This window comes from Syngnathus scovelli, chromosome 15 (genome assembly GCF_024217435.2).
Source record: "Syngnathus scovelli strain Florida chromosome 15, RoL_Ssco_1.2, whole genome shotgun sequence".
NCBI classification, from domain to species: Eukaryota; Metazoa; Chordata; class Actinopteri; order Syngnathiformes; family Syngnathidae; genus Syngnathus; species Syngnathus scovelli.
Genome location: NC_090861.1, coordinates 3,945,922 through 3,969,149, shown reverse-complemented (window position 1 = coordinate 3,969,149; position 23,228 = coordinate 3,945,922). Strand labels below are relative to the sequence as shown.

Below are 23,228 nucleotides of genomic sequence, written 5' to 3'. Positions count from 1 at the left end.
GTTTCGTAAATTCCGTTGTGGCAACATGAAGTAAGTAGTTGTGTGTTTATTCTAATTGTTCTTTATCATTTGTTTGTGTGTTTCTCGTTTTTCTCTGTACTCTGACTCGACCATAGGGATGAATAATTTGGCCCTCTTTTTTATTCGAATTTCCATCGATTTATGCACAGTACTCCTCAAAACCACAATTATTTCAACAACTGATGAATCTGTTTTTTTATTCATCACAATCAGACGAAAAATGTTTCAAACTAAAAGGCAGAAAAGGGCACAAACATGATGCTGTGTGAACATTCCAGAACTCTGAATTTATGAGTTCAATATTAATTAAACAAGCTATAGACCACTACAAAAAAAACATTCAATTGTATGTCTTGTAATATCTGAAAAATAGACCTTATTCTAGAAAAATGACACTTGAAGCATATTAAACCCTTAGCACCATTGTAGTGAGTGCAAATTTAGTTTGCTTACATATCACATTTCGGCACAGCTTCAGCTTGATTCACTTAATTCGCTGTAAAAGTAAAACATACACAAATACATACTGGACAGCGTAGTTGTTTTTCTTTTTGCTTTTCTGAAAAGAAACTTTGTTGTCATACTTAAAGATAAATAAGTTTCCAACACCCTTGACAAGATGAAGCAGTCACAGCAAAGATCGATCGTCCTTTATGTTATTGTTCCACAAGACTCGGGAGATCCTCCTGGACCTATTTGATGGTAGACTGGCAACTTGTGAACATTCTGTTTGGTTTTGTGTTTCTCCCGAGGGGTCTTGTCCATGTCCGTGACTTTTGTGGGTGTTTTGTTGTGCAAGTTCTTGATTCACATGCTCATTAGTGTTCTGAGGTATGCAATTTGCGCTTTCAGGAAGTTGCTGATTGTTCTCGTCATCGGGAGACGTCACGGGACTCTGAGAAGAAGTGGGCGAGGTTTCCAGTTTTGAACTGTGTTGGCGGTTCTCCCAGAAGGTTCCGCTCAGTTGCTCCATTTCGGAACGGAGAGGCAGGCGCATGTCCAGGTGCATGAGCAAATTCTCCAGCCACTCCTCCAACTTGGAAAAGGAAGGCCTGCCACAGGTTTGTCAAGATTATAATCCTGATATTTACAATGTGGTGAAAGGTTCTGAGGTTACCTTTGATCAGCATCCAAGTCACAGCAGATGGCAGCTAGCGGAAGGAAGGCCAAAGGGCACTGGGAAGGCTGGTGCCGCTCAATGAACGCAGACACGTTCAAACCAAAGTCGTTACTCCGAGGAAGGAAATCTGGGTCGGCACTCACTCGTCCTATAATCTGAAAAATATTCAGAGCCATTCCATATTGTTTTTTTAGCTCTCACTGGATGAGGATCGGGCATCATTTCAACTTGCCTACCTCACAAATCATGATTCCGAATGAAAAGATGTCCACACGTTCGTCGTAGCTTTTCCCTGAGAGGCGCAAAGGTCAAGCATTCAAAGTGAAGCTATATTATATTTCATAATTATTCATGTCTCACCGTGGATCATCTCCGGTGCCATCCAGTAAGGATTCCCAACCACTGTGTAGCGCTTCCTGCGGTCCGGCTTGCGTAGCTCTGACAAAGTTCCCTTGGGAGGTTGATCCAGAGAAGGCTTTCTGCTGCGGTTCCTCTCTGCAGTCACCAAACGAGCAAGACCAAAATCTGCAACCACGACGGACTGATTCTAGATGTAGATGAAAGCAAGCAAGCACTATGAGACGAGCAGTCATTTATGCAAAGAACTACAACCATCGGTTTACCTCTTTGACCAGGCAGTTGTGTGAGTTTAAATCCCGGTGGATGACGTTCATGGAGTGTAAATAAGCCTATGAAGGAGAAATCTCAAATATAAGGTAAGATGGTGATTTGGTTATGGACCTCGAGCATAGACTCACCATTCCAGCGGCAATGTCTTTGGCATAACTCACTCTGATGTTCCACGGAAAGTCATTGTCCTACCAACCAGATAGAGATCAAGCATTAGCATTAGCATGCTTGTTGTTCACTGTGCTGTGGTAAATTGAATTGGACTTGGCTTAAACATCTAAGGAGGGGAAAAAAAAGTACTTTACCATTTTGGCAATGGTTTCTCTGAGCGTTCCTCCCTGAATATACTCGGACACAAAGTGTATGTGCTTGTCCTTGTAAAATAGTCCAATGAACTTGAGGACATTGGGATGATCCAGACAGCGCATCACTTTGACCTGATCACCAGACAGAAGATCAATGGACAGTCAAGATTAAGTCATTTGATGGACATTTACCTCCTTCAGGAAACTCTTGTGCGTCTCCTCATCAAAACGTATCAACTCTTTCATCACCATCACTTCTCCTGTCTCCTGATGTGTCACCTTCACAGCCACATGAAGATCAGAATTCGGTCACCTTTGGTTCGAAAGATTGTCACATTCGTACCTTACCTTGACGGCCTGTCCAAAGAAGCCCCTGCCTAGAACTTCTCCGTGGATGAGATCAGAAGGCCTGAAGATGCGATAGGTTCGATCGACGGGGTCGTTACGTAGAGACTCGGAGCGCACCATGTCTTTTTTTTGGGAGAAGAGTGACAAGGAAGACTTTTCGATGCTGCAGCTGCGCCTGATGGAGGAAACATGACTTAGGTAGATGGTTTTGGTGGATCAAAGACAGTCGGGAACTCGTCTTACAGGATGTTTCGTGATCGCATTCCCATGGTTCCGTGATGGTGAGGTGACATTCTGGTTGAGTCCGGTGTCTCCACCCCTGAGCCGGGCTCCTCCTCCAGGTTTGGTAGCACGTGTGTCGCAGGCACTTTCTCGCAGACACAGTTCAAGTCTTTGTGATCGTCGTTGGAGGTCTTGGAGCGTGGATTGTGTTCCACGGTCAGCTGCAGTTGTCTGCTAGTGTCCTGGATCACATGCGCTACCTAAAGCAAGCAAGGTTGACCTTAGCTTGGCTTCACTTTGTCAAGTTCATCATGGTTGGTTCATTAAGTCATCAAGAACCTTGTTGGGGCAAACATTGTGGACAGGAATGCCGTTGACTTCCAGAATCTTGTCTCCAATGTGGAGGGAAGACAGCGTGTCAGGACCAAGAGCGTCCGAGTCTAACCTGAAGTAGGATGATGTGGATTGGAAATCGAGAACCTGAAACTCAGGATGTCTGCTAAAGTTGGACTCACGCTGTGACGGTAACCAAAGGACCGCTTTCTTGACTGAGTCCAGTTGCCACCTTCAAACCTCGTTGGCCTTCTGTCTGTGGAGGAAGTGACACCAGCGCCACCGTGTGGGGGCTCTTGATGGGTTCCAACGAAGGCGACGATGCGGCACCCTGACTGAAACACTGACCACTGGGACGCAAACGACAACTCAACGACCCAAAGTAACAGAAAGACCTCAGAGATGGAATATTGACTTACCAGAAGAGTTTAGAATGCTCCACAAGTGTGTAGCTGTCTCCATCTCCAATCAATATCTGACACTTCACACACTTGAAGCATTCGGGGTGGTACTTCTGATCTCCAGCAACCTGTCGGTACATTTTTTTTTTTTGTTATTGGGTTTTTGCCATTTTGTTTTTTCGTCTCACTTTTTGAGATTCTTCTGTCTCGTACCTCTGTTTGCCCTATCGGTTAAAGTTCGGAGCTTCTGCCCTCGTGACGATTTGTGCATGAAGGTTATGAAGTGCTGCATTGTCAGGAACTTTTCATAGGACGCTCTTTCACCACGTCACAAGACTAACAAGTTTTTAGTTAATCGCGGGACGTCACACCGCTGAAGATTTTGTCTCGATGCAGTAAGACTTAAAACATCACCGGTATTTTCTCAGTTGTCAGTGAGTCCGCTTTATTTTACAAGTACAATGATGTCACTGAATTGAAATAAATGCTGAGTCACCATGACAAGTCCCGGTTGGAGTGCCTCAGCGCAGCCGTGACAGTTCTCGCCGTAACGCTGCCAGTAGTGCTTCTTGCAGTACAGTTGCCCGCCTCGCTCGAAGTACCAGTGAGACAGGTTGCAGCTGCATTCCCTGCACCTGTACACCAGAGGGCAGCATAGCTTCAGATCAAAATTTACAGCTTTAGGTGTATTTTATCCGTGGGCAGTTGGCATGTTTCTGGTAGCTTGGTTGAAAGTTCTAGGTCCAAGTTTTGCTGGGATGATCTTCTTCTTCTTCTTACACAAGCCTTGGATTAAAACTTAACAACAATGGAACTGGATGTCCACCATGAAGGAGTTGTTGTGGCTAATCTACAAAGCTGCACAAACAGTGTGCGACCACTTCCTGTATGACTCCACCTCGTTTCCTCTCCTTCCTCTCGTCGCCAAGCACATGTACAAGAGCGCCACCCATCACTCTTGAACTAAAAGCAAAAGTTAAGAAGTTGCCGCTCGCTTGCTCGAGCCAGGAAGGAAATATGTTTGTATTGCAACTTGTGTGCATTGTTGCAAAAAAGTGACACACATAAGATGATAGCCGTCGCTGTTTCTTACCGTCCTCTCATCCCACGTCGAAACCTCAGATCCCGCCGAGACATCCTGATGGCGTCCCGTCAATGCTTAGCCGCAAAAAGCAAGAGAAGAAGAAGAAAAACCTGCTCCATGCGTAACATCTTGGGCAAGCTCACACAGGTTGCTTTCTTCTGTGTGTGTGTTAACTTCCTGCTAATGTGAGTGAAGAAAAAAACAAAAAAACGGGATCCACTGACACCAGATGGTGGCCCCTCCTCTGGTGGACTCGTCCCAGTATAGAACCTAGACTCCACCTTCCTGGTCCTGTTACGTCCTGCTTTGGATCCACTTACAAAAAGTCAAGTCTCATCTGGAGCTTTCCTTCAGGGAGTCACATGCAACCGCCCTCTGTGTGTGTGTGTGTGTGTGACATGCAAAATAACCCACGTGCTGCAATAAGGTCATGAGTTGATATTTTATTTGAAAAGCGGCGTGTACAAAAAGTGCTCCATTTTGTTCGCACTGAAAATGTTTCAACAAAACCAAAGTGACTTTGGAATTCATTCATTGACATCTCCAAATGCAAAACCTTCACCAGCATTGTGGGAAGCAAATTTTCCAAAATTTGAATGTAACACTTGGCTAAATTGCTAAGAAGCTAATTTTCTTCTGCTCTTTGTCACTATAACTTAGGACTAATACTCGCGCACTGGAAACACACACACACATGCGCACACCAACACACACACGTACACAGACTCTCTCATGATATCTAAAGGAGGTTCCTCGGATGTTTGTGTGGAATATTAGACCTCACAGTTGGGGTTTATTTGTGAGGACCTCACATTTGATAAATAATTCATCACATTTTTGTGTGTGTTATTCCTCATCAGCAGTGTTAGAGGTGGGCTGGGTCTTTAGCACATGATGACCTCCTCCAAGGTGCGAGACCTTTCCTTGGCGGAGGTTCTCAGCAGCGTCCGAACTGAAAAAGGTTTTCTTGAGTGCTTCTCAACGCTTTTTGGCTTAAATGAATATTTTGGGTTTGTCTCGAGGGAATCCTGACGACGACGGCGAGCTGCTGACGTCAGCAGGATGTTGCCGAAGCTCCGACGGAAGGTAGGACGTGGTTGGTCTGGGGTCGAAGTAGCACCGCTGTTGGAGCAATGAGGTCACATCCTGGTTTGCGCTCTCACTTCCTCCTTCGGCCGCAGTATTTGCCCTGACAGCCGCCACCTTCAACAACAACAACACACATGGATACACAACCATATGTCGTTTAGCGTAATGCTAACATGATACAAAAACACAATAGACCTCTGTAGGCTCCAGCTCCCAGAAGGTTCTGCATGGCGGCGTACTTGGCTGCCTTCTGGGCGCTCGCTGTAACACACATGAGAAGTCAACAATGTTATTGTGAAGGTTCTGTCGCAATGTTTTAAAATATTACAAGGGGTTTCCCCGTTCTTTGTGATGCCGGAGTGAAATGTGCGTAGCTTACATTTTTGTGCAGCTCCCATGTATCCTGCAAGACAGGAAGGACAAAAAGTCAAACTTTTGCTTCCATTCATTCCGTCATTCTTTCCTTTTCCGACGAAATTCACAAGTGCCTTATCAAAACCGCATTGATTTCTTACCGGGCCATTTACAGTACGCCAAGAATCAAAACAGTACTGACTCTTTTGGATTAAATGTGATTTGTTTTTGACGATTAAGATAAAATGATTTGGAAGTGGCCTACACCTTTGTGCGTCATTTGAAAACAAGTTCTAACAGACCCGAGACATTTCTCAAACGAATCAAGATTTGTTTACCGCGATAGCCTCCTGGACCTGTTCCACCAAAGCCGTTGATAGCACCCCCTGCTGAACAAACACACACACGTCAAATCTTTGTTGAAATATGTTTTTTTTTTTTAAATCATTACAGCTTTGAATTGCTAATTACGTCCATTCAAATTAAGATGATAAGCTAGGCGCCCAATTAAGCATTTCATTAAAAAGTCGATTTATATCATCCTAGTCACTCACCTTGACCTCCATAAGAGCCCGTCCCAGTTCCCCCAGGACCATATCCCCCTGGGCCATAGCTGCCAGGTCCATATCCATTGGAAATAGCGCCTCCTGTTGGAAAGCATGCATGCAATTCTGTTAAAAATATTAATTTTTATGACTGTGTGTCCACAATGTAATTTGCATTACCTGGTTTCTGCATTTTTCTTGTGCCAAATTGTTGGCCACCTGTTCCAAAACCACCTAATCCTGCACCGGCACCACCTGGGCCGAAGCCACCTCCTCCTGCGCTGGGAACACCAGGTCCATAACTACCTGTGCCTGCGCCTGCACCACCTGGACCGAAGCCGCCTGCTCCAGTAGCTCCTGGCCCATATCCACCAATTCCCATGCCAGCAGCACCTTGCGGGAAGCCTCCTGTGCCCTTGGTAGCACCACTTGGCACCAATCCACCTGTTCCAGTGCCTGCACCACCTGGTCTGAAGCCACCACCAGGTCCAAAGCCACCTGTTCCTGGGCCGGTGTTCCCAGCCATAAAGCCTCCTGTGCTGGAACCACCTGGTCTGAAACCACCACCAGGTGCGAAGCCACCGGTTCCTGTGCCAGCGGCACTTGGTCCATAGCCACCTGTTCCTATGCCAGCACCATTAGGTCTGATGCCACCACCTGGTCCAAATCCACCTGTACCAGCACCCCCTGGTCCAAAGCCACCAGTGCCATAGCCAGCTCCTCCAAGTGATGATGAACCATATCCTGTCAGAAAGAGAGAAAAACTTTAGTATGCCTTCACTTGACATTTTTAATGTCTGAAAAAGATGTCATCATACCAGATTTAGGGGGCTTCCTCATATCCAGTCCTGCTCCACCTGTTCCATAGGTCCCAGCTCCTGTGGCACCACCACCTGGTCCATAGCCACCTGCTCCATTACCAGCACCGCCCAATCTTGCTCCCCCAGCTCCTGTGGCACCACCACCTGGTCCATAGCCACCTGCTCCAGTTCCAGCACCGCCCAATCTTGCTCCCGCAGAGCCAGGCCCATAAGATCCAGGCCCCATACCACCTGTTCCGAAACTTCCTGGACCAGAACCGGCTCCAACTGCTCCGTTTCCATAGCCAGCAGGCCCAACTCTATTTCCACCAGCTCCTGCCCCATAGCCTACAAATAAACAATGTTTCTGTTAGTGTTCTTGATGTGAAGACCTGACTGGATCTTTGTCAATGTCAACATACTTTTTGATGGTTTTCCAGGACTATACCTTAAACCTGAATAAGAGGAAATACCATATCAATTATTTTTCAGGTGGTTGTAAAGAACCATGCTTTCAGAAATTTAATCTTACCACCATATCCCCCCAGTCCACCAGCACCACCAGCACCATAACCTGGTCCTCCTCCCAAACCTCCAGGACCCGCTCCAGCAGCTCCTGCTCCAAGGTTTCCAGTTCCACCAATATTACTACCCACACCTCTGCCTCCTGTCTTGGCAGCATAGGCCCCAGGTCCACCACCATAAGTGCCGAGCCCAGCACCATAACCCCCGGGCCCTGTACCATAACGTCCAAGCCCTGTACCATAGTTTCCAAGACCAGTACCAGCACTTCCAGGACCACCATAGCCACCAGCTCCAAGGCCACCTTGGCCTCCTACTCCGAATGTTCCGTATCCTGAAATGAAGACAAAAATGGAATGAAGGAAATATCTGTCGTCTTTAGATATCCACAAATGAAATGCAATTGGCGTACCTCCACCCGGCAAATTTCCAGCTCCACCAGCACCATAACCTATGATACATGATAGGTGAAATGTGGAGATTTCTTCACACATTTAATCGACCAAGAATTACTGTGTACTTTGCACATTTGTTCAAGCGCAGCTCACTTTTTCCAGGTTTTGTGAGACCTGATCCAGGCACCATGCCACCTTGACTCGTTCCGACACCTCCTGGACCGCCGCCAACAGCACCTGGCCCAGCTCCAAACCGTCCTTGTCCTCCTCCATGTACACCTAATCCTGTCCCAGCTCCTCCTGGACCGACGCCACCACCTCCGGTACCACCATATCCACCAGGCCCAACCCCCACTTGACTTCCAGTTCCAGTCGGGAAATGTAGACCTGTGAGGAAGGAACACATATTTACGTAATGTCTGTCATTTTATTTAGCAAGTCAAACATAATTGGCATACCTCCACCTGGTAAAACTCCAGCTCCACCGGCACCATAACCTACAATTGACGACGTGTGAAGTGAATGCATCTTTTAAAACTTTTACAACAACAAATTTTATAAACAGGTTTATAAGCAGCTCACTTTTTCCAGGTTTTGTGAGACCTGTATCTACTCCACCAGGCCTAACTCCTGGAACAGGTCCATACGTGCCAGTCCTGCTCCCAACTCCACCTGCCCCCCCTCCAGTTCCACCAAGTCCAGTCCCAAATCCTCCGGGACCTCCTCCAGCTCCACCAGTCCCTGTCCCAGTTCCTCCTGGACCATAACCACCTCCAGGTCCACCATAGGTACCAAGCCCAACCCCACCCTGGCCTCCTGGTCTGAAATTTCCATATGCTGATCAGCACACAAAAACATTCATTATTGGATGAAGTTCTTTCACATGGAAAAACTCAAATCTAGGAAAGTACAGTACTTTTGCCTGGTTTTCCTCCGAGTCCTACACCAGCTCCATTTGGGAAGCGTAGACCTGAGAGTGAGAAAAGGGTCAGACTGCACTTTTAGACATTTGCTACTTAAATCTGTGGATAAAATGTCATGGGTATACCTCCACCTGGTAAAGGCCCAGCTCCACCAGCACCATAACCTACGATGGAGGACGCATGGATTGTAGAAATATTTTTGCAATTCTGCCTAGACTTTTCACATAGTTCAAGGAGCAGTTTTTATTCAGCTCACTTTTTCCAGGCTTTGTAAGACCGGTTCCTGCTCCGCCAGTGCCGGCCCCAACTCCTCCGAGTCCACCGAGACCGGTCCCAACTCTTCCTGGACCTCCTCCAACTACACCAGTTCCGATTCCAACTCCTCCTGGACCTCCTCCAACTACACCAGTTCCGATTCCAACTCCTCCTGGACCTCCTCCAAATACACCAGGTCCGCTCCCAGCTCCTCCTGGACCTCCTCCAAATACACCAGGTCCACTCCCAGCTCCTCCTGGACCTCCTCCAAATACACCAGGTCCGCTCCCAGCTCCTCCCTGACCTCCTCCAACTACCTGGGTGGCACCTCCCCCTCCACCAGGTAAAGCTCCAACTTTGGTCCCGTCTGGATTGTATGCTGTATAGAGGACCACATCCATGGATTTTGATTGTGTGTAAATGTTGTTTCTTTGTTGCTATGAAATATCACATTGATGAGAAAAGGTATAGGAGGCACCTTTGGATGGTTTTTGTGTTGCCCCAACTGCTATTGATGTGCCTCCTGGTCCAAATCCAATTCCACTTCCTCCTGCTGGTCCTGCACTGGTTCCTCCTGTCCAACGTCGACCATCTTCTCCCTCTCCTTCACCAGGGGTATCGCCTCTTGGGACTCCTTCGCGTAAAGGACCAGCAGATCTTTATAAAATGCATCCAATTAAAAGGTCTAAGAATGGTCATGTTCAAATGTGTCAGTGAGTCACCTGGTGGTTTGAGAGGTTGGGCTCCAGGTAGGACCCCACTTGTGCCTGTAAATACGAGACAGGGCAGTTAGCTTGTCTTCTGTTAGACATATAGTGTAATCTCTAAAATCATACCGGTTGGTTGGACAGCTCCTCCCCCACCTGCAGAAAGACAAGATAAGGAATACAAACCATATTGTGAAGTTCCATGCAAGCTTTGCGTGATCCCATCAAAACCTACCGGGTGCCGCTCCTGTGGATCCTGTAGAACAACAAGCACACCTTAGACAATGTCCACAAAGGCAAACAAGCACAATCTCAAAGGTAAACGCTGACCTGGAAGAGGAGTCCCACCAAGACCTGTTTCATAAAAACAACAACAGCAGTGTGACTAATCAACAAAATCTCATTTGAAGAATTCTTTGAAATGCCTGATAATAACCTGGTCTTCCTCCAAGGATGGGAATTCCTGTTCCTCGCAGACCATCTCCATCCCCTCCTGCACCAAATGGTCTCCCACCGACCCCTGTAGCAATAGCGGTGGATGTATGTGCACAATTTTATGAGTGCTTCATATGTAAAACAACAATGAATAACTAAAAACAGTTGTTTGAAACGATTTCCCTCGTTTAGACATGAACACGTCCCCCTTTGATTAGTGTTGTGGATCTTTCGAGCTTCCAATGCAAGAAGTTTCATTTCAACACACCTTCTCCTGCAGCAATGCCAGAACCTTCTATCACACTGCCCGGACCACCCTCACCTGGAATGGAACAGATCGTTAAAATTGAAATGATTGCTTGATAATCTGATGATGTCATTGATAGCTGAAAACCAGAACATGATGCGTCGCAGAATTTCGATCTACTTTTTGGAAGTAGATTTAAGCTATGTAAGATCATTTAATTTTTTTGCACACGGACCTCCATCAAATTCTCTTCCGTCTCTTCCCACGTCAGTGCGAGTCCCACCTAGATCAGTAACAAACAACATGTTAGAGTTCGACAAAGAAATCACAAAAGATTGTGTCGTGTACATGCCTTCTGGAAGTGGAGCCAGTGTCCCTTGTGCAGTTCCTCGCCCTGACCCAGCACACACTTGGATTACTGACTAACCTCATTGAAATAATATTTTTTACACAGACAGAACCTTACCACCGGGTCCAGTTGTTACACGAGTCGCACCACCAGTACTGGTTCCGTTCATGTACACTCTAGTGCCATTGACTGGAGCGCCGGTGCCACTTCCTGGACCTGGTTGCACTCCACCTGGTAGACCTACAAAATGACATCATGATTTCAATTCATTTACCAGCCAATGTCTTCTTTTCAATGATTATGGACTTCAAACTTGTCCAATTTCCTACCATATTTGTCTGCTTTGGATCCAGCTGTTCCGAAACCTGACAAGACAAATCAACAACATTGTGTCACCCCACCACCGAGTCCACCTTGTCCGACTCCGAGTTCCCCACCACCGAGTCCACCTTGTCCGGCTCCACCTGCGAGTCCTCCACCACCGAGTCCACCTTGGCCGCCTCCGCCTCCGATTGCCCCACCACCGAGTCCACCTTGTCCGGCTCCACCTCCGAGTACCCCACCGCCGAGTCCACCTTGTCCGGCTCCGCCTCCGAGTACCCCACCACCGAGTCCACCTTGTCCGGCTCCGCCTCCGAGTACCCCACCACCGAGTCCACCTTGGCCGGCTCCGCCTCCTATAGTCCCACCGCCGAGTCCACCTTGTCCGGCTCCGCCTCCGATTGCCCCACCGCCGAGTCCACCTTGTCCGGCTCCACCTCCGATTGCCCCACCGCCGAGTCCACCTTGTCCGGCTCCGCCTCCGATTCCCCCACCGCCGAGTCCACCTTGACCTACACCCAGCACACAGATCATTTATAGGAACTGGAGCAAATACAAAATCATCTATTAGAATGTTAATTTGAATGAAGCAATCGAATATTTGTACCATATTTGGCAGCTTTTGAGCCAGCGCCATATCCTGTAAATGACATTTTGTTTAGTTAAGTCATAGTTAGAATTTTGATTATGATGGTTTCCAGAAAGTAATTTGAACCTGGTCCATATCCAGTTCCTGTCCCTGCACCGTAGCCTCCACCTGGCCCAAAACCTGTTCCAGGGGCGACTCCAGTGTTGTAACCACCTTGTCCATACCCAGTTCCACCTGTCCCCAATTGACACTATCATTATTCAGGACAGGCAACAGCACGACAGATTGAATATAAATCATTGTTTTACAACTCCTTATACCTCCGGCACCACCCTGTCCAAAACCAGCAGGTCCTCCACTGGTTCCAACACCAGAACCAGGCAGTCCACCTGCCCCTTGTCTTGCACCCGCTCCCCCACCTTGTCCAGAACTTGGTCCACTTCCAACACCAAGTCCTCCTACACCCATGGCACCACCAGGAAAACACACAAGAGAGGACAAGTTTACTTACAGACCTCAAATTGTAATCAAGTATTGGTAATTGTGTTCCTCTTACCATATTTGTTGGCTTTGGCACCTGCATAACCTGAAAAATTAAGACCCATTAACAACTAAGAATAACACATTCGTCATTGGTCCATAATTAGTTAATCTTAATTAGTTTCTTACCTCCTGGTCCATATCCAGTACCTCCAGGCCCAACTCCTGCCCCTGGTCCATAGCCAGTACTCACACCACCTCTTCCAGGTACAAAACCTGTACCAGCTCCCCCAGGTCCAGTAAATCCCCCTGCGCCACCAGATGCTGATGGGCCAAACCCTGCTGCAGTACCACTAGGTCCAAACCCTGTACCAGCACCACCAGGCCTGACTCCTCCTGGTCCGTAGCCTGTGCCAGCACCAGCCGGTCCAACACCCCCAGTACCTATTCCTTGACTCCCCAGTGTTCCACTCATCATACCTATCGGGGGATGTTTTGTTATTGTTATAAATACACCCAAACAATAAATATGCACCTGACTTATCTTACCATATTTACGGGCTTTGGCATCGGCATTGTATCCTGAAATATGAAGACAATGTAATTGGAACAAATGTCAGACGGGCGCTTGAGTTATTCCAACAGAAAATTGAGTCATAATTACCCCCAGATCCTGTTCCCGTTCCTCCTTGTACTGGTGCAGCGCTTCCTGGTCCTGTACCGGTGCTACCTGGCCCATAACCTCCTCCAACAGGTCCACTGCCAACACCACCAAAACCAGTTCCAGCAGCACCGGGGCCATATCCAGTACCACCTGTCCCAGTGCCCGCACCACCTGGACCATATCCAGCACCACCTGTCCCAGTGCCCGCACCACCTGGACCATATCCAGCACCACCTGTCCCAGTGCCCGCACCACCTGGACCATATCCAGCACTACCCCTTCCTCCTGGTCCACCAAGGCCTCCGGTTGCACCAGTGCTGACACCACCAGACTGCCCTGGACAAAGTTTTTGGCGACGTGTCCTCAGACTTGAATTGTTAAAGGTTGTTAAATTTATAAGATGCCAACTTTTGGTGAATATGTCTCACCATATTTGAGCGCTTTGGATGACCCAGGACCATAACCTAGGGCACAAAGCAGTCATAGATTTACGGACTTATCTATTTATTAATGTATGCTTTCTTTTGTAAAGCAATACTGAGAAATTTGGTACCTGTTCCAGCTCTGCCGCCATATCCAGGAATAACTCCAGCTCCACCTGTTGTTCCAGTTCCACCCCCATATCCAGGAACAGCTCCAGGTCCGCCACCCATTCCAACTCCTCCTCCATATCCAGGAACAGCTCCAGGTCCACCTATTGCTCCAGCTCCACCTCCAAAACCAGGGAGACCAACCCCTCCTGCAGGTATTCCAGCACCACCTTGACCAAGGGCACCTGCTCCAACTCCACCTGTTGGACACAATGAGGTTAGCTCCAGCATTTATTATTTTGGATGTTGTCAAAGGGATAAAACTGACAGGAAGTGCCTTTACCATACTTGGCTGCTGCTTTGGCTGGACTTTTTGACTTGCCTACTCCTGTTGATGTGAAAATCCATTTTGGGTTTGTCTGTATTCACCAATTGGGTTTTAATTCAGACTTTAGTTACCTGACTTGGGTGATACGAGAGGGTACCCACGAAAAACACCTGGCAGCTGCTGTCCTCGACCATCTTAAAAAGAAATCCATTATTGACTTTCCGTGTGGGTATTGTTATGATATTTGCCGATTGAATATGTGCTCTCACTTACTGTCTGCACCTTGGCCGAGTACCCCGCCACCTGCAAGGTAGAAGACAACACTTGAATTTGTAAGGTATGCTCCACAGAGCAATGGCAGATTTGAAATGGAATTCACACCTGTCTGCGGCCCAAGTCCATTTCCTGTTGCCACTCCAGGGACAACACCTCGGCTTAAAAAATCTAGTCAAGAGAAATAAAAAAAATAAGTTTTGTTTGTTTGGGTTTCAGTAATTTGGTGGATTTAAATCTGTGTCTTTAAATATACCTTGACTTGGTACAAATCCACCTTGGTATAGTCCAGGAACCCCTACACCTGTATGAGAGCAGAGGCTAATTTTAGCAATCAAGGGCCCCAAACTGTCCTGTATATAAAGTGACCTAGTGTCCTATATATAAAATAATGAGTTGTCTTCTATAGCAATGTACCTGGAAGTTGTTTTGATGCTTTGCTCCCACTCTTCCCACTTGAGCCAACTCCTGCACCTCCTGGCACAAGCCCTGCTCCCCCTGGTACAAATCCTGCGCCGCCTGGCCCGAACCCTGCACCCCCAGGCCCAAAACCTGCAGTGCCAGGTCCAACCCCTGCACCTCCTGGCCCATACCCTGCACCTCCAGGTCCAAAACCTGCAGTGCCAGGTCCAACCCCTGCACCTCCTGGCCCATACCCTGCACCCCCAGGCCTAAAACCTGCAGTACCAGGCCCAGCCCCTGCACCCCCAGGCCCAAATCCTGCACCACCAGGCCCTACGCCGGCACCTCCAGGCCCAAATCCTGCACCACCAGGCCCTACGCCGGCACCCCCAGGCCCAAATCCTGCACCACCAGGCCCTACGCCGGCACCTCCAGGCCCAAATCCTGCACCACCAGGCCCAACTCCTGCACCTCCAGGTCCAAATCCAGCACCTCCAGGCCCAAATCCAGCACCCCCTGGTGCAACCCCTGCACCACCAGGTCCGAATCCTGTTCCCCCTGGGGTGTAACCTGTTACCACAATCAGAATTATATTCCTCTTTTTGAAGCAGTAAATAAATAAACATACATTACTGATCAGGTACCTGATTTAGGAGGTTTGGGTCCAGTTCCACCAAGTCCTGGGTACTGTACACTGCCGCCTTGGCCGTAACTTCCACCAAATCCACCTGAATCAAAAACAGACTTGGTTTATTTTCTATTCAACGTGATGATGTTGCTCGATTCTGATGACAGGATGATGTAAATTTGAACGAACCTCCAGGTACGAGGCCTCCTCCGGTCCCTTGACTGGCACCTTGTGATCCAACCACACCCCCTTGACTTCCTGGACCCAAACCAGCAGCAGAGGCTCCCCCGGGCCCAGTTCCATAACTTCCAAGACCGCCTAATCCAAGTCCACCTGCACCCAAACCTCTACCCCCGGTTGCCTGTCCTGGTCCAAAGCCTCCATTGACTCCTCCTTGGCCAGCATAGCCGCCACCTTGAGTCATGTTTAGAATAATTTACCAGGATCATTTTATACAGTATGTATGAAAGAAAAATATCTAAGGACATAAATAGAGACTACTGCGCTCAAGCAGGAGAAGAAAGCCTTACCTGTTTTTGGAGGCTTTACACCTGCAAGAAGTTTGAACTATTAAGTAAGTCTTCTTAGACAATTGCACCATATGAAATAAGAATCATCATTTGAGTTGAATTTGTCATACCAGCTCCATAACCTCCCACTCCACCACTGCCTGGACCGTAGGTGCCAGGCTGGAATCCTCCTGGACCTTGACCACCAAAGCCACCTGAGCAATACAATTATAAAAGACAGAATGCATATAAATGCTTAAGACTGACTTCTGGTTTTATTTCAATAAAACTAAATTCACCAACCTCCTGCTCCTCCTTGACCAAAGCCTCCACCAGCAGGACCGAATCCTGTGCCTGCCCCACCTTGTCTGAATCCAGTTCCTGCTCCAGCTGAACCGTACCCAGTTCCAGCACCGGCGCCAGTTCCAGCTGCTCCTCCAACACCAGCGGGTATCACACCTGTACACAGATTCCATTTGATGTCAAATCAGATGAATTTTCTGCTACTGGCATCAGAACTGGATCAAGAACTATTTTCCCTGAAAACAATTTTGTTTCTTCTAAACGTGAATATTAATATCGTACGAGTCATTACTCTTTAATGACTTTGAATTTTATTGGGAAATACAAATTCGTAAACACCAAAAATCATCCAGGTTGCGTTTGGCTGTGCGTGTGTGTGTGTGTGTGTGTGTGTGTGTGTGTGTGTGTGTGTGTGTGTGTGTACATGAAATGAGCCAGAGTGGTCCGAGTGGAGAAAGCCCCTCATCCAGAACACATGTTTTTACTTCTGCCGTTAATTGAGAGGCTTGTGTTGTGTTGGATGTAACCCGAGTTCCATAAATAGAAAGTTAGCTATAAAAGGAAAGCACAATTATACACCCCCCCCCCCCCCAAAAAAAAAACAGTCTACAGGGATTCCTAAAGAATGTGAATGACTCGTCTGATTGTAACGTCATGTAGCATTTCAATGCGTACCCCCTGGCCCCAGGCTCCCCTTCACCAAAGCCCACCAGGGTTCTGCCAGACCCCCAAAACTCAGAATTATATGAATTTTTCTGGATAACTGGACCAATGGGAACATAATTCATGCATTCATTGCATCACTACTGTTAGTGCAAAAGATGCCAAGACATGTTGGACTAGAAGACAAATTCATGTCCACTTGTTTGTTTCACCCAGTTTACATCAAATCTACAGCTGTGAAGTTCTCGAGCGACTGTACATAGTTCTGCCGTAATATTTAGCAATGATTAAACCGTCACTCGAGTGAAGTGAAAAAAATGGAACTGTTCGAGTCAGGTTTTGAATGCCATGGCATGTAGGCAAGGAGAGCCATAGACTGAACGGGACAAATACAAAATGAAAAGACTCGCAAGGAGCTGCTGTCGACCACAACTCGCACCCAGACCCTCACACTCGATTTTTTATTTTTTTTTATTCGTCAACCAATTGCATAAGAATTAACATATTTTTAATTTCCATCCATTAATTGAAAAAGAGGACCATCCACATTCAGAAACATCAATTCAGTCACTGGTACGATTTGTAGCGACCATCAATCCTCAAGAGTTCAATTTGATCATTGATGAGATATCGATTCATCACTTTTGAGAATTCTAAAGCATGCATGTGATCTTTGCAGAGGAAAAAGCGACTCACCTCCTTGCAGCGAAGGTCTGCACAACGCCAGGACCACCAGCAGCATCAGCACCGGTGGGCTGGCGTCTCTCAGGTACCAGCGCCTCATCCCTCCTGCCATCCTGCTCCCAAATGTCGTGGCCCGCTCCAAGCCGGCCGCTTTTATCCCTCCTGGCTTCCAGGAGGGGGTGCCTGTCGGGGAGGGGGGTCCGAAGCGGCTGGACTGACGGGACTCTTTAATTGCAGCGCAGACGCTCACACTCAGATAGACAAACCGAGAAAACACATTGAATCATTTTGTTCAAACAAACACACCCGTACAGTACACTTTTATTTGCCTCCGCACTGCCAAACACTTTAAGAACATGGAAGGGGGGGGGGGGGGGGGGGGGCGGTCTTGTGGGGGGTGTCTGAGGGAAAGGGAGACTCTAACTGGACACTTTAAGACCAGTGGACCACAACCAGCATAGATACAGTTGCTGGATGGATGGATGGATGATGAAGATGGATGATGAAGTCCATGATGTTTGTGGAAAAGCAAGCACAGTCGCGTATCGATTAGCAGATTTTCGAGATCGGTTCTGATTGGCCGGATGAGGCGGCTGGGGCATCTGGGTAGGACGCCTCGGGGATTCTCTTCTTAGGTTGGGATCAAATGCAGGGTTGGAACCATGAGCAAAGGTCATGTGAGGTCACATGACCTGACTTGTCTGCTTTGAAGGACTTAAGTGAAGCGCGGAGCTTCAGCATTATGACCACAGGTGTGTGCACATGCGTGTGCGCGCTTGCTACCTGAGCCGCCATACTTGGTGTGCGATGATTTTCTGCGTCTGCTCTGTTGCGTTGATGTCAACGCATAGCTATGTGCTGAAACACGATCCAATTTCAGGAGAAAAAAGAAACAATAGAAAAAAAACGGCCGCTCGCTTACAGCCGCGGTTACTTCGTTCAACTGCGTGTGATGAAACATGACAAGCCGGCAACGTGGCCAGCATCTTCTCCGATGATGTCACCAAAGAAAAAAAGCCTATCGTGCATCCGCTGGACGGGAACTGTCGGCTCAAGTGACTTCAGTCAGCTTGTATCTCAAGCTCACGCTCGCAAGTCAAAGCGACAAGTGGGCACACAGCTCGTATGTGGAAAAACTAAGATGACTCACTCGCATCTCAAAGCGCCGCCGCCCGTAAAAAGGGAAAAGAATGGCCTCGTTCAATACTTAACAGTCAAAGCATTCACTTTGCTGCACTTTCTCCATTGTGTGTGTGTGTGTGTGTGTGTAGCAATGGAAACCTGTGCTCACATCCTTGAGTGTGTGACATCATGGCAGTCACACCTGCAGCAGTCAACGGCGTCAACATGTCAGCAGCATGTGTGCGTGTGGCGTTGAGGCGCGTCCGTGTTGACGTACTGCATGTGCGGGGCGAGCCAGCGTCCTCACAGAAGGATGCGGTGGTATCTCCAAGCCCTCGGAGATGGCCACGTTTGTTATGAGCGAGCGTGACACAGCGTCCATTCATGGCGCCGGATTGTGTCGTAAAGGCTGGCAAATAAGTTGTGGTGCCGGCCGGCTCCAAGGAAGTGACCTCCTTCCACTTGTTTGCTCGCCATCCTGCTTTGCTTTTTGTCGCCCTGCAAAAACAGCTTCGCACACAAGCCACCTTCTTGTGTGCTTCTGCTAGACGTGCGCCGCTCGAAGTGACCCCCTCCAGACAGGATTTCTTCTGCGGTGGGAATCCCTCCCTGTCAGTCGGCCATTGTGTAGCAGTCTTCGAACGTGCAAGAATGGATTTTTTTTTTTTTGTCAAAGAGAAACAATGCCAAGGTCTTTTGGGCCTTTCGGGCTCCTCCTGTGGAAAAGCCTCTGATTGATTGACAGCTCATTTGACTGTTTGATTGATTGATTAGAGAACTGTCCCAATACTTTAGTGGCTGTATTTTTGACACCATGATGGATGATGTCTGCGTTCAATGTTTATGTATGGCGTAGTTCGAGATTGCCTGTTGTTCCAACCCTCTCGGGAGGTGATGGGGGGTGTCGCGCGTGGTGGGGGTCCTTATGAGTCATGGGAAAGATCTGCGAGCCACGCCGACCTCGCTCTCATCAAAAATTTCACTGAGAATCAGTCAAGGCCAACGTTTACATGCTATATGCTAGGCTAGCGCGATGTGGCGCCGAGTCAAGACGCGTTGGCGCCTTTTTGCCGCAGTCTGCCCTTCATCAACCTTATCGCGCTGATGTTTTTCTGGACGTCTGCGTGCTTTGTGCACTTGTACCCTCAGGCTTGCCCAGTGGGGGGGCCGACCCGTCACTGGCTTGAGGCTGCGTCTTAATGTAGACGTTAGCTAACGTCTGCTGGTTTTTTGGAGTGCTCGCGCATTCCTCAGTGCGACAAAATGACAACTTGTGGGGGATTCTCAGCGTACTGTATGTCTGGAAACAATTTGACGTGTCGTTGTGACAAACGTGGCGTGTCATCAATTAGCATGACGCGTCATCGCATATTGTCATGAGCCCTTAAGACTCATCATGTTGACTTTTGTTGTCGCCTGTCCTCAAGAATGTCCATAAGGGCTGTCACATGGGCTTCATCACATAATGTCGTCTGCTCATGGTACGTTATAGCTTGTTGTCATGTGCCATGGTTTGTTTTATTGCTTTGTCTTGATGCCTGTGTTATGTTTTTGCAGGCTAGCAGGTTCACCCCACGGTGTTTTACTCATGTGTGCCATGACTAGGCGGAGCATGCACATGGTGACTCAGCTTTGAGATGTTTACGAGTCTGTCCGTTCATTTGCGCAGGTGCTGAAAGTGTCAATCAAGTCCAACCGGGTCCGGCGGCGACCCGGCGGCGGGGGTTCACGCAACAGGAAACGGACCTCAGGTGGGTGGCAGCTTTTTTTACAAGCAGACTGAGATTGGATCGGACGCCATTACGCATGTTGGAAAGTCTCATGATTCATGATGAGCTTTATTTGAGCAACAACATCCATCACGCCGTGGCAGCTTAGCAACATGCTAACAACAACAATAATAGGACCTCCAAAGTCCAACAACATTTCCTGCAACAACACCACACAAGGACAGCTCAGTTCACAACTTTTGGCGGCAACATTTGAATAATCGCTTATCTCTCGTGAAGGAAGACTCAATAATGACACACGCAACGCATTGCTCGTCAATTTGCCTTTCCCCGCTAGTCTAGAAATTCCTCAAAGATGGCGGCCTGTCTGCACGACATTGTTCGGCGAGCGGTCGTTTTGCTTTGCCGCCGTTTGTCTTGGCGCCGAGCAGCGTCGGGGCTGCCAGCAGGTCGTGAGAAGCGCCGGACAACACAAGCCAGCGTGTCGCTGCGCCGATGTGTCACATTTGCTGCCCCAATGGAGCAAACATGTTTTTGTTTATCTGACAGCAAAGCTTGCAAGTGTTATCGTTGGCGTTGGATAATCTTTGCAAAAGTTTCTCTCACGCTTATCACGGCTCGCAAAGTCCCACGTTGCCATGGATGGGCGACGCCAGCCCATACAGTGACTCTCTTTAACCAACCCTGACACCATTCGACCAATCAAACGCAGCCGAGTCATCAATTCATTGAAAACAGATTGACAAGATGAATGGATTCATAAAATCGTTAGCCGCAGCCCTGATAGCGACATGACCAGCTAGCGAGCTACCTAGCTTACTCGTGTATGTGTGTCAAACGATAGATTGCAGCTGCTTTCTTTCTGTCATTGGTGGCCCCGGAAAGTCTTTAATGAAATCAAAGTTGTTGAATTTTTTTTTTTTTTTTTTTTTTTGCAAACAAGTGGCGCTTTATGTTGAAGACCAGCTTGAGGAGCGGTGTGTGGAGGAGTGTGTGTGTGTGTGCATGAACAACACTGCTGGCCGCCGCACACAATGACGACACTCTGTAAACACGTTAACGTGAAGTGTAAGCCGTCCCGACTGGGGGGAGTAGGGGGGGGGTCTTTTTTTGGCAGAGTGTTGGTGGTGGGGGGGGGGCTTTGAGGGGGTACGCGTGGTGGGGGTCAGCTTGTCTGCACAATATTTAGTTTTGTGCGGCAACCGCCAGTGAAAAGGTGAAGCATGGCCGGCGGCCGACTTCCTTCAGCTTGTAAAGTCTCGGCCTGACGTCAACATGTTCGTGTGCACTTTATGCTACATGTCGATTATATGATCAGCTTGGAAAATCACGATGATCCTGTGGGGTGAAACGAAAAGTTTGAAAGCAACAATTGTTGTTACATTATGTTTGTCAGGACAAAAGAAAAGCAAAGTGAGTAAATGTAAAGCACTGGAGGGGGGGGTGCAAGAGATGATGTCACAGCCCAGGGAATATCTCCCAATCCCTCCAGACTTGATGTTTGCTTCTAGCAAACTGCTAACACATTGTTACCTTTGACCTTTGAGGGCCTCCAACACGGGTTGGTGCTGATCCACTCGCACGCGCCACAGCACATCAAACACCAAGTTGGGGGGCGGAGGGCTAAAGCGGTCTTGTCCAAACCACCAATCAGTCAGATTTTGACCTTTGTATGAACTTCCACATCTAAATAGTCACTTTCAATGCTTTTGTCCAGGTCTTCGTGACTTTTCACTTGTGAGGCTCACCGGAGTTGGATGAAGCCAGGCTTGTGACATCACCTGAGGCGTCTACGTATGAAGACGAAGGTGATTTTCACAAGCTTCTGGGACACATTTCTTCATGTGTGTGTTTTGTAACTTGTCATGTCAAGGCGGACACTTAAGCATGTTTAACCAGCTGAACATTTCATCGTCTGGGTTTTGTTTTCAGCAAAACTTAAAATGATTGATGAGGTTGAACGCTTGCTGATGATGTCACACTATGACATCAGTACACACACAACTGCAAAGACTTGTACAAGTGTTGTTTTTGTGGAGACAAAGCTCCAGTTTCATGAGTTGAACGTGACTGTAACTTCTTTTCGGACGCCAACGCTGGCAACACCCTTAGCTAAGCCGAATTTACGTCAGCGCTCTGCTTACCTTTATAAATTTGACGTAATCGTGACATCTGCTCCCATTATCATGAGCAGAACTTCTAGAAATTCTACTTCAGCACAGAGGCAACAGGTTGACTCACCACTCCACACAAGGAGGTTGGAACCAAACATGCTAACCGCTAGCTCTCGTATGAAGCAATCTACTTCATTCAATTAGAGTCTCAGGAAGGTCTCACGTGTCTTCTGACTCTGTTCTTGAGCTCTCGACTGATGTTTGATTGACTTCATGTGTTGCCTGTCGTTCTGTGCTTTAGCCCCGCCCACACCCTACACACAAAGCCGAATGGAGACATTAATAAGAACCATATTTGGTAACCTGCAAGTCAAATCTCCCTGTAAGGCGGTACAATCACGTGACTTCCATCCGTCAATCAGTGCAAAGTAAAACAATGCTTTTGTTTGACAGGAAGGCTTCAAAAGACCAGCCTAGCGTAGTGATTAAAAATGAAATGCGACTCTGAAACGTAAAACTCGTTCACTATATAATCTGCATTTTTTTCTATGGTTATCATCGCTTTTGGATCTCTTGAAAAAGCATTCCCATCTGGAAATGTAACGACAAAGAAGAAGAACAAAAAGTTGTTATTGTAGCAAACGTGTGATAAGGAGCTTAGCGTGTTGTCATTGAAAACATAACATACATGTGGAACGTCACATGTTCTGCAAATATTTGCACTGTGTGTCAGCCAGGAGATTATGTGCGGATAAATATTGTAATATTTGATACAAGGCGGCAGGGTGATAATCGTAATCATA

General features: G+C 47.7%; 2 protein-coding genes and 1 long non-coding RNA gene across 12 annotated transcripts; 1 reads left to right on the top strand and 2 right to left on the bottom strand.

The window, feature by feature from the left end:
* Positions 1-201: 201 nt before the first annotated feature.
* LOC125982300 (LIM domain kinase 1) lies at positions 202-4,661 on the bottom strand. The gene is made up of 15 exons (XM_049742760.2): positions 4,474-4,661; positions 3,877-4,015; positions 3,399-3,508; positions 3,162-3,329; positions 2,986-3,091; positions 2,668-2,906; positions 2,425-2,599; positions 2,269-2,355; positions 2,077-2,208; positions 1,900-1,959; positions 1,765-1,830; positions 1,502-1,688; positions 1,378-1,433; positions 1,139-1,296; positions 202-1,073 (listed from the first exon to the last, which is right to left on the bottom strand). Exons 1-15 carry the CDS (start codon positions 4,515-4,517, stop codon positions 650-652), a joined length of 2,151 nt encoding a protein of 716 aa, XP_049598717.1. The 5' UTR covers positions 4,518-4,661; the 3' UTR covers positions 202-649.
* Positions 4,662-4,887: 226 nt separating this feature from the next.
* On the bottom strand, positions 4,888-17,813 carry elnb (elastin b). Of its 8 annotated transcripts, XM_049742676.2 has the most exons (49): positions 17,472-17,811; positions 16,113-16,268; positions 15,941-16,024; positions 15,831-15,851; positions 15,490-15,714; positions 15,317-15,400; positions 14,688-15,242; positions 14,527-14,574; positions 14,379-14,441; positions 14,271-14,300; positions 14,129-14,191; positions 13,998-14,057; positions 13,693-13,929; positions 13,568-13,603; positions 13,140-13,475; positions 13,025-13,057; positions 12,665-12,955; positions 12,552-12,581; positions 12,316-12,453; positions 12,122-12,229; positions 12,014-12,046; positions 11,523-11,918; positions 11,415-11,450; positions 11,203-11,325; positions 11,089-11,130; positions 10,972-11,019; positions 10,758-10,811; positions 10,491-10,574; positions 10,385-10,408; positions 10,290-10,310; positions 10,184-10,210; positions 10,070-10,114; positions 9,826-9,981; positions 9,349-9,726; positions 9,218-9,256; positions 9,086-9,139; positions 8,752-9,006; positions 8,628-8,666; positions 8,323-8,556; positions 8,187-8,225; positions 7,785-8,108; positions 7,675-7,707; positions 7,271-7,600; positions 6,633-7,196; positions 6,462-6,554; positions 6,246-6,296; positions 5,933-5,956; positions 5,749-5,814; positions 4,888-5,667 (listed from the first exon to the last, which is right to left on the bottom strand). In XM_049742676.2, the coding sequence occupies exons 1-49, from the start codon at positions 17,569-17,571 to the stop codon at positions 5,624-5,626; spliced, it is 6,354 nt and encodes a 2,117-aa protein (XP_049598633.1). In that variant the 5' UTR covers positions 17,572-17,811; the 3' UTR covers positions 4,888-5,623. The 8 variants fall into 8 exon arrangements, with proteins under 8 accessions (XP_049598633.1, XP_049598623.1, XP_049598624.1 ...); XM_049742666.2 differs by having other exon boundaries at positions 14,271-14,441; positions 17,472-17,812; XM_049742667.2 differs by having other exon boundaries at positions 6,246-6,293; positions 14,271-14,441; positions 17,472-17,812.
* On the top strand, positions 5,415-22,596 carry LOC137841001 (uncharacterized). 3 transcript variants are annotated; one of them, XR_011088275.1, is made up of 6 exons: positions 5,419-5,550; positions 13,750-13,946; positions 16,149-16,259; positions 17,455-17,544; positions 20,251-20,332; positions 22,029-22,596. It is a non-coding gene; the product is annotated as an uncharacterized lncRNA (long non-coding RNA). The 3 variants fall into 3 exon arrangements; XR_011088274.1 differs by having other exon boundaries at positions 13,702-13,946; XR_011088276.1 differs by lacking the exon at positions 13,750-13,946 and having other exon boundaries at positions 5,415-5,550.
* Positions 22,597-23,228: the final 632 nt, after the last annotated feature.

Coding starts and splice junctions, on each gene's coding strand:
- elnb (XM_049742666.2), bottom strand. CDS start 17,571: ATGGCAGGAGGGATGAGGCGCTGGTACCTGAGAGACGCCAGCCCACCG. Junction 15,401..15,489: donor AGGAGGCCTCGTACCTGGAG/GTTCGTTCAAAT, acceptor TTTTTGATTCAG/GTGGATTTGGTGGAAGTTAC. Junction 13,058..13,139: donor AACGGGAACAGGATCTGGGG/GTAATTATGACT, acceptor TTCATATTTCAG/GATACAATGCCGATGCCAAA.
- LOC125982300 (XM_049742760.2), bottom strand. CDS start 4,517: ATGTCTCGGCGGGATCTGAGGTTTCGACGTGGGATGAGAGGACG. Junction 2,600..2,667: donor ATGCGATCACGAAACATCCT/GTAAGACGAGTT, acceptor TTCCTCCATCAG/GCGCAGCTGCAGCATCGAAA. Junction 1,960..2,076: donor GAGAAACCATTGCCAAAATG/GTAAAGTACTTT, acceptor TCTGGTTGGTAG/GACAATGACTTTCCGTGGAA.